Source organism: Trichechus manatus, unplaced genomic scaffold (assembly GCF_000243295.1).
Source record: "Trichechus manatus latirostris isolate Lorelei unplaced genomic scaffold, TriManLat1.0 scaffold00233, whole genome shotgun sequence".
In the NCBI taxonomy this organism is placed as follows: Eukaryota; Metazoa; Chordata; class Mammalia; order Sirenia; family Trichechidae; genus Trichechus; species Trichechus manatus.
Window position 1 is genome coordinate 153,233 of NW_004444169.1, and position 10,221 is coordinate 163,453.

A 10,221-nucleotide genomic window follows, 5' to 3' on the forward strand; every position below is an offset into this window, starting at 1 on the left:
TCCCTATGCTGCCTCCAATTCTCTGCTACTACAAGGCTGCAATGGGAAGTCTCCTACACATCTTTATTGGGACATCTAATTTAGAGGAGAAGAAACTGAAGCTCGGAGATTAGCAATATTTTGGTTGGGGTTACAAAGTGAGAGGCAGAATCCCAGACCAAAGCCAGAGCTCTACCACCATACCTCTCAAGAGCGCATCCATCTCCAACCAAAAAAAAAAAAAAAAAAAAAAGACCTGAAATACAATTAAAAACAGCCAACATCAGGGAAAGGGAGAGTAAAGGATGAAAAGGAGGGGGACTATTTAGTAGATGAAGAGATAGCAAGTCCTAGAAAAATCTAGCAGATGAGCTGTATCACATTAATGACGCACAGGAACTTACGATTTTTGTGATTATTACTTCCATAGCCATTTTGCAAATGTGGAAAACGCCATGGCAAAACCTAGCCCCAAACCAAAGGCCTTGGGTTTCTAAATTCCAGGCTCGTTTAGGGCAACCTGAGTCCCGAGGGGCCATATCAGAGTTCGCCCCAGGCGCAAAACCAGAGGATGGGTGAGGGGCAGATTTACCAAGTGCGTAGTCGCTGAAAGGGGAAAAAATGATAGCGAGGCTCTCTCAATTTTATTTGAGCACATCCTGCTCAGTGCCTTTGTTTGTTTGGTGTTTTGTTGTATTTTGTTTTGTTCTTTGGTCTTCAGAACCACTGCTACTTTTCCCACTGGATCAAGCATTTGGAGAGTGAGAGGGACCAGCTACTGCACCTCGGCTTTCCTCCCAGCCAATCGCCTTGCATTTCCCTCTCGTTGCTGGCGGAGTCAGCCCGATGATTGGTGGGTCCAATAGGAGCCAATCAGAACGTGATTACGTGTAGTGTTGGCAAGCAGAGTGCTTGAGAGTGGGCTGGGGGTCTAGAGAGGGCTGCCGTGGGCGACTGGCAACCAATGGCGAGGCAGAATGGGCCCCTTGCGTCTGGGAGAGGGCGGGACATCGGCGATTGGCGCGGAGGGAGTAGGTTAGGCGCTGTGGGAGGAAACAGCAGAGCTAGGCGGTGACGGGGGCCTGGTCGTGTGAGAAGCGGCAGCTGCACTTCAGGTGTGACTGGCAGCGAGTCTGTGGTGGGAAGCGAAGGGGCGAGCGCGATCCCCTGAGCTGTGTGATCGCCGTCACCATGGACCGCCCGGATGAGGAGCCTCCAGCCAAGACCTGCCGCCTGAGCAGCCCCGAGCTCCCTCAGCGCGACCTGCCGCCGCCGCTCCTGCGGCTGCCTCTGCCTCCACCTCAGCAGCGCCCGAGGCTCCAGGAGGAAACCGAGGCGGCACAGGTGCTGGCTGACATGAGCGGGGGGAGACTGGGCCCCGCTCTGCCCCCGCCGCCACCCTATGTCATTCTGGAGGAGGGGGGGATCCGCGCGTACTTCACCCTGGGTGCTGGGGGTCCCGGCTGGGAGCCTGCGATCGAGTCGGGGTACGGGGGGGCGCCCCCTCCCACGGGAAGCCTGGAAACACTCCCTACTTCCGAGGTTTCTGGGGGAAGCCTGGAAATCGGCTTTCAGGTTACCGGGCCCAGCAGCCTTGCTGGGGAGAAGGCCCGAGAAACCTGTAGCGCAGGGGGGCAGCGGTCCCAGAGGTTAGCTGGTCCAAAGAGGAAGGAGGAGGCTGTCATCATAGTGGAAGAAGAGGATGAGGATGAAAAGGGAGGTGAGAAGAAGAGGAAGAGGAGGAGGAGGAAGCAGAAGAAGGTGAAGAAGGAAAGCAAAGAGAGGAATGCCGAGAGGATGGAGTACATCCTGCAGGCACTGGAGAGTATTCAACTGGACTTGGAGGCGGTGAACATCAAGGCAGGCAAGGCCTTCCTCCGTCTCAAGCGCAAATTCATCCAGATGCGAAGACCCTTCCTGGAGCGCAGAGACCTCATCATCCAGCATATCCCAGGCTTCTGGGTCAACGCAGTATCCTTGTCGTCAATACTCATGGACCGGGAGCCCATGACAGGAAAGGGGGGTTGGGGGAGGGTTAGACTGTACGAAAGGATGTGGGTGAGGGCCAAAGATGGGGTTGGGCTCACCATCAGAAGAATGACTAGGTTTGGTGGAGGAGAGATGGAAGGAGGGGGACAAAACAGAAAAGAAGCTGGAGTATAGATGGTGAAGGGGGGAGGGGGTCACACAGCATAAAAACTAGACCACAGATGGGAAAGGGGGGGAGAGGAGAGGCATAGCATTAAAAAAAGGATCACAGGTGGTGAAAGGGGGAGGGTAGTGAGGGGCACATAATAGAAAAGTTGGACCAGGGATGGTGAAAGGACAGGAGGGACACAAAGAAGATAAACTGCCTCAGAGACAGGCAGAGGGAGAGAAAAGGCATATAGCAGAAAAATGAACCCAGAGAGGGTGAAGAGGGAAGGGAGGGATACAGCAGAGAAATACCCAGAAAGAGTGTCTAAGTCATACATGGCTCTACAAGCCTAGGTGTCTGCTTAGACACTAGGGAGACCCCAGTCCTGGATGGAGCCCCCCGCATTGGAGGGAAGTGGGATAGAGGGGCTGGAGCTCCTGCAGTATCAGGAAAGGGAGAGCCTGCGTGTGGAGGGATCAAGGAGTTAAATGAAGGAAAGGGAAGGGTGAGAGGAATCCCATTCACTACTGGTGCCACATGTTAAGAACACATGGGTTTAACATCCTGAAAGAGCATTAAATGGATACAGACCCTTCACATCCTGATACAAAGCATCACATGATCACAGGTTCTTAGCACCCAGACACACAGCATCGTCTGATCGCAGGCTCCCAACATGCAGATACTGTACACAACATCATATGTTCTTGGGCCCTTAGCACCGAGACATGACATCACATGACCATAGGCCTCCAGCACACAGACACACAGGATCATATAAACACATTTTCCCAGCCCCCAGACACAGGTTTACATGGACACAGGACCTTAACAACCAAACACACTGTATCATCTAGACACAGGCCCTCAACACGAAAACAGGCAGTAGCATATGAACAAAGGCCTTCAGCACCCTTACACACAGTATTTTGTGGACACAGGACTCAGCCAGCACCCAGATACAGCATTATGTGACTATGCGCCCTCAGCACCAGACACACAACATCATGTAGATACAAACCAACACCCAGACATACATCATGGGACCACAGGCCCTCAGCAACCAGATACAGCATCACTTGACACAGGTCCTCAGCCCGAGACACACGTCTTATGAACACAAGCCCTCAGCACCCAGAAACACAACACCACATGGGCATAGCCCTCTTAGTACCCAGACATACAGCAATTATATGAACTGTGGTCAGGCCACCTAACAGACGTTTAACATTGCATTAATGTGGGCTCTCACCACATAGACAGTATCATGGGAATAAAAGTACGGGACATGTCCCATGACCTATTTGCTCCACAAACATCACGCTAACACAGGAGGAATCCTCTTGCTCTAGCCTCTCTTCTCTGCCCTGCCTGGCCCTTCCTTCTTCCCTCCCTCATTGAACAGTCAATCCTTGACCTAAACTGCTCCCCTCATCAGTTCCTCAACCACCCCAAAATTTCAATCTTGATCAACCAACGTGATGAAGACATTTTTCGCTACTTGACCAATCTGCAGGTCAGGCCAAAGAGACATTTGGTAGTAGGACCAGGCAAGGAATCTGGTCCTTGGACGTGAGGGGGGTGGGTGGGAGGGGCCATGGTGTGACAGGGACAGATTCTGCCATTACCCCTGAGCAGGTGCAGGATCTCAGACATGTCTCCATGGGCTACAAAATGAAGCTGTACTTCCAGACAAACCCCTACTTCACAAACATGGTGATTGTCAAGGAGTTCCAGCGTAACCGCTCAGGTAAGAGGCAGTCCCAGGGCAAGTCCATCCCCTTATCCAGTCCCCTCTCCATAGCCTCCTTTTCCCTCAGGCCGGCTGGTGTCTCACTCCACCCCAATCCGCTGGCACCGGGGCCAGGAACCCCAGGCCCACAGGCACAGGAACCAGAACACTAGCCACAGCTTCTTCAACTGGTTCTCAAACCATAGCCTCCCAGAGGCCGACAGGATTGCTGAGGTAGGGCCCCTCCTGGCATTTGCAGAGAAGGCCTTGCTAGGCTTGCTCCTGGGTACCTGGGGAAGTGGGAGTACACGTCTGGGGCCTATACTCATGGCTTTCTTCTCCCTTCTCCCCTCTCTTTCAACAGATTATCAAGAATGACCTGTGGGTTAATCCTCTACGCTACTACATGATGGGAGAAGGGGGCTACAGGGCGAACAGAAAGAAGCAAGAGGAGGAAAGGTGATGGGGGTTGGTGGCTGAGAGGTGGTTTGTTAGGGATCAGGAAAAGACTAGGCTAGTGTCATGCAAGACTTATAGAGCCAAAAGGGACCTTTGAGATTATCCAGTCCAATATGTTTTACAAGTGGGGAAATGATACCCAGAAATAGGGTGTGATTGCCCTGAGATTATATAGTCAGGGATAGAAATGAAACTCTCCCCACCCCAGCCTCATCCCTGGGAGCCCTTATAGCCTACTGGATCCCCAGTTATCACCTTTCAGTGTGTTCCCTGGGTACACCCCTACACACACAACAACCCAATACTCAGCCTCAGGCTCCCCTACAGTAATACCAAGGATGAATGTGAGGTGATGATCCTGGAAGATTCTGATGACTATCAAGCAGTGAAAGACATTATCAACGAGACCTCAGACAGTGATGCAACATCCGACAATGAAACCATTTATGACATCAAGGTCTCTGACTTCATGGAGACGACCGACTACTTCGAGACTACTGACAATGAGATAACTGACATCAGTGAGAGTCTCTGTGACAGTGAGAGCCCTGATCACAACAAGAGCCCTAACGATGAGACCACTGATAACAATGAGAGCGCTGATGACAATGAGACCACTAACAACGAGAGTGCCAATGATGAGAGCCCCAGCAACAACAGTGAGAACTCTGATGACAACAGTGAGAACCCTGAAGACAATAACAAGAATGCCAATGACAATGAGAATCCCAATAACAATAATGAAAGTCTTGACGACAATGATGAGAATGCTGATGGTAACTGCAACAAGAACCTCAATGGAAATGATGAGAGCCCTGAGGGTGGTAACCAGAACAACGATGGCAACAACCAGGGCAGTGGTGATAGTGACAATGAAGGAGATATCGAGGGCAGTGATGATGAAGATAATGATGGCAATGAAGGTGACAATGAGGGCAGTGATGATGATGGCAATGAAGGTGACAATGAGGGCAGTGATGATGATGATGATGGAGACATTGAGGGCTATGAGAATGACTTTGCCGATCCTGACCAGAATCAAGATAACAGCAACAACCAGAATGACAATGAGGATGAGGTAGAGGACATCTCAGAAGAAGAGTCAGAGGAAGAAGAAGAGGAGGGCAATGAGGAAGGTGAGCTAGACCCCCTCTTGCCTCCCCTCCTCTCTTCTCTCAGAGAAAGGCTGTCCAGGGGCAGGGGATCAAGGCATGAACACAGTCTGCTCTTGTGGAGCAAAGAGAAAGCATTCTGTGTGGCTTTTTAAACAAAGCCCAGGGAATGTTTAACTTCCAAATCTAACAAAACCAAAGAAATGGATTTCGGTTCTTGCTGATGGGTAGACAGGATGTGACAGAGCAAAAGACAAATGAAGTGTGGACAGAGAGATGGGAGATAGTGGGTAGAAAACTAAAAAGAACAACTCACACGTGCATGCACATGCGTACACGCACACACACAAACAGGAAAAATAGTGGCAATCACATTGCAATTCAACACACTCTGTACCCAGCCCTGGCTTTCTGGGAACTCCCAGGTTTGTTTGGGGGCAGGTGTGTGGAGGTGAAGTGAACAGTGCACTCTGTGAGCCCAGAGGAGGAAGCAGCTAATTCTACCTGAAGAGTGGGAAAGGGGAGAACTAGAGAAAGGAGGTGACATTTCAATTGGAAGCTGCATTCATACTGAGGAGCATTATAGAGCATTTTCTGAGGGAAGGGATCACATGAGCAAGGACCTGGAAGGGTGAAAATACATAGTACAAGGACCCTTCACTAGCTCTGAAAGCTGCTTCTCTCAAAAAAGGATTCAGTGGTCAAATATGCTGGGGAAATACTGCGCACAATAATATCCTCTTGTAGAGTCACATGCACCTTAAAGGTTCTGAGAAGCCCTGTTGTAAGAAACCTATTTAACTTTGTGGAACCCAGCATTTCCCAAACTTCTTTGACCACAGACGCTACTGTTCACTGCTCACCAAAGAACACACTTTGGGAAATGCTGAAGAAAGGTTGCATGTGGGGGTTTGAGGGAAAAAGGCAGATTTAAGGTGACTCCCAGGTTTGTTTCAGACCTCGATGGCTGGTAAAAGGAGGTGGCATTTCCTGGGATGGGGAATGGTGTGGTGGTAGGATTGGTGGGGTGGAGGAAGGAGCTTGAAAGTTGGAAGGGCTTGTTAGAAATCTACGTACAGGTGGCTCAGAGGCAGGTGATTGGTTATATGTCTGGGAATGAGGTAGATACTTGGAAGTTGTAAAGAAAGGGGGTAACAAGCCAGAGCAGACTCTTAACCCTAAGGCCACTAACATTTAAGGGCTGGGGAGAATTATGGGTTCAGTTAACAGTAATGAAGTGCTTACTATGTGCCAGGCACTATTTTAAGTGCTTTTCTGTTTTAACTCATTTAATCCTTTACAGCAACTCTTTACAGATGAGGAAACTGAAGCTATGATTGGGTAGAGTCAGAAGAACTAGGTCATGGAATCTTTCATTCAATGCCCAGTGCTGCTGAAAGGTCAAGTGAAATAAGGACTGGGATGTGTCCATTGGATTTGGGGCTAAATAAATCATTTATGACCTTGTTGAGAGTAGTGTTAGGGGATCAATGAAGCCAGATCACGGGAGGAAGGGGAGGATAAGCTGGGAGTAAGGTAATGGAAGAGGATAGCAGGGGACAGGCAAGGAGATATTTGAGCCTGGCTGTAGGCATACAAAGGAAGGGAAGTAGGCTCCTGAGGAAGGTGGAAGGGGCAGGAAGACCCATCAGTCTTGGGGTTTTGGGCCATGGGTTCCCTGGCAAGCTTCCATTGAGGGCAGGGGTGGGGCACAAAGGAAGAAGTCATTGTGAATAAATAGATGCTGACTCAATCTATTTTCAGGTAGAATAGGGAAGCAGGTGGTTGTGGGTCCTCTTCCATCTCACACCTGATGGTATCTCTTCTGAGAAGGGGAGGCAGAGCTGTCTACCCATTCCTGGAGTGTAAGGAGGGGCGGAGGGGGGGAGTTGGTCTGAAGATGACAGACTGGGTCCTCTTTGGATCAACCTAGGGAAAACGAGTAAGGGGAGGTTTATTCAGTTGAGGTTGGAGCTCAGAAAGAGAAGCACATTGAGGCATACAGGAGGAAAAAAAGCTACTTTCAGAGATGTGTCAGTCTTGACAGAACAGAGGCAGGGACCCCACCCTGCCTTCCTGCTTCCCTTCCATTCCCCCTCACTCTGTGGGCTTGCTTGAGTTCATACGTACACTCTTGGCTGCTTAAGCACGCAGAGGCACTTGGCAAGTGGTCCCAGACCTCCAAAAGCCGTAGCTGTAGGCTCTGTACCCTACTAGAATGACATCTACCTGCCCATCTAACCTCCCTCTTCCATTTCCCCCTCCTTGCCTCTCTCTTCCCTGTGCAGGCAGTGAGCAAGAAGGGGAGGACAGCGATGACGAGGCAGGAGGCAAAGACTCCGACATAGGGGAGGTGCTTCAGGCCCAAAACTCGTGGGTCAACCTGGGGAAGTGGGGGAAACCAAGATAAACGCCTTACCCTTGGTAGGAGGAGTCTCTGCATACTCCTCCCCGTTCCCCTTTGCCTTCCCCCTCAGCTAGGGCCGTGCGGCCCCACATTGCTCTTTTGAGGGGTGACCGACATCGTACACAGGTGTAGTTTTTATGGTTTAGTAATTGCAGAGTTCTTATTTTGAGGGGGGAGGGAAAGGGGGACTCCCCCTTCCATCTGCCCCCTCCTCCCCCGTAGTAGGCTTCTGTGTGCTGCTAAACGTATTTATAGTGTTGCCTTTGTCGGGGCGTCTCAATCTCCTCCTAGTCAGTGTTGGTCCCAGCGCCCTCCCCCACCGCGCGGTATATAGAGTGGACACTGATCCAGAAGCGGGGAGGGCCAATGTGGCCTTGGGGGGCTCTGCTGCCATTCTGACCTCCCAAGCCCCTCTCTCCCGCTTCATCCCTCTCCTCTCTTTGCCATTCAGCTAGCCCGCCTTGAGCGCAAGGCCACTTCGCCATTGCCGCATTCCCGCACCCCTTCCCCCAGAAGCCCCGCCTCATTCTCTGTGAACCCTGATAATAAAATTCTAAGCAAATTCAAAGTGCCGCTTCTTGTCATTTGTCCCGCCCGGTGCGCCGTCCCCAGCGGCCAGTCTCCCTTCCCACAGGCTCTCAGGTAGCCACTTCATCTATGCAATGACAGGCAAGATTGTGGTTGCGGGGAGATTGGCTGGCTCGGGGGCAAGTTCCGCCCAGCCGCTGAGGTGTTGCGTCAGACCAATGCGGACGGCCTTGGCCAATGATAGGGCGATGCTGAGGAAGCCCCTCCCGTCCCTGGCGGCTGCAAGGGACTCAGCGGGTAGTGAAGAGCGGGGTACCACTTCACTCACGCAGGCGCACAGACGCCCTGCGCCTTAGAATATTTATTTAATGATTCATCTTTTCATTTATTGTGCGTCACATCTTTCCTCAGGCTTAAGTGGAAGCCGGGCATGGGGGAACCAGAGGAATCCATTTTTCTCGTGCGCATGTAATAGAAAAAAATTATATCGGTCCAGATATCACAACAGTGATGCAGAAGCGCTCTCCCTTCTCAAGGAGGGGGTTCAGGGTCCCTGGACCTGCGCTTGGGAGAGAAGGCAGGAAAAGAGGGCTCAGGACGAGGAGCTTGTGTACGCAAAGGCATAGAGATAAGGGAAATTACTATGTACCTGTGCGATGGGGGTTGGAGGGAATTGGGCATCTGAAAGGCAAGCTTTATCTTGGAGACCTTGGACAGGCTGAGTTTTAGTTTTTGGATATAGTAACTTTATTTCAATGGACACCAGAAATATCTCCCAGATTCTTTCTGGATCATAACGATACATGTATCTTCTACAATTCGCCTCCTGAACTTTCTGTCCAACGCCCTTGTTTCGCCGGAAGGCTTCAGATACGGTCAGGTTTGCGTTTTAGAGAATGCCTTCTACTGACTGTCAGGAGAATAGATCGGAGGGACGGAGAACAATGGAGGAAGTTGATGCTATACCTCAGGTGAGAGTGACATGGTGAAAAGCGATATGAGAGTTGTGTTGTTTGTTGTTGTTTTTAATAAACTATTTTAGAACAGTTTTAGATTTACAGAATGTCTTAGTTATCTAGTGCTGCTATAACAGAAATACCACAAGATGATGACGTTAACAAGAGAAGTTTTTTCTCTCAAAGTCCAGTAGCTAGAAGTCCAAATTCAGGGCCTCAGCAACAGGGCAAGGCTTTCTCTCTCAGCTCTGGAGGAAGGTCCTTGTCATCAGCCTTCCCTTGGTCTGGGAGCATCTCAGTGCAGGAACCTCAGGTCCAAAGGACACGCTCTGCTCCCAGCACTGCTTTCTTGGTGGTATGAGGTCCCCATGTCTCTCTGCTCACTTCTCTCTTTTATATCTCAAAAGAGATTGGCTTAAGACACCATCTATAATCTTGTAGATCTCATCAATATAACCGCCACTAATTCATCTCATTGCATCATAGTGATAGGATTTACAATACATAGGGCAATCACATTAGATGACAAAATGGTAGATAATCATACAATACTGGGAATCATGACCTAGCCAAGTTGACAGGTATTTTTTGGGGACACAATTCAATCCATGACACAGAATTAATGTGAAGATAATACAGAGTTCCCATGTACCCCACACCATTTGTCCTATTATTAACATCTTACATTACTGTGGTACACTTGTCACAATTATGAACCAATAATGAACCAGTATTGATATACTATTATTAACTAAAGTCCACGCTTTATTCATATTTCCTTAGTTTTTACCTAATGTCTTCTTTCTGTTCCAGGATATCACTTAGATTTAATTATCATGTCTCCTTAGACTCATCTTGGCTGTGACAGTTTCTCAGACTTCACTTGTTTTTGATGACCTGTAGTCATCAAT

General features: G+C 49.8%; 1 protein-coding gene across 2 annotated transcripts; it reads left to right on the forward strand.

Moving 5' to 3' along the window:
- The first annotated feature begins 1,106 nt into the window (after positions 1-1,106).
- Positions 1,107-8,360, forward strand: TSPYL2 (TSPY like 2). Of its 2 annotated transcripts, none has more exons than XM_023743064.1 (7): positions 1,107-1,950; positions 3,555-3,632; positions 3,755-3,866; positions 3,937-4,082; positions 4,213-4,307; positions 4,617-5,443; positions 7,708-8,360. In XM_023743064.1, exons 1-7 carry the CDS (start codon positions 1,171-1,173, stop codon positions 7,827-7,829), a joined length of 2,160 nt encoding a protein of 719 aa, XP_023598832.1. In that variant the 5' UTR covers positions 1,107-1,170; the 3' UTR covers positions 7,830-8,360. The 2 variants fall into 2 exon arrangements, with proteins under 2 accessions (XP_023598832.1, XP_012414772.1); XM_012559318.2 differs by having other exon boundaries at positions 4,635-5,443.
- The last annotated feature ends 1,861 nt before the right edge of the window (positions 8,361-10,221 follow it).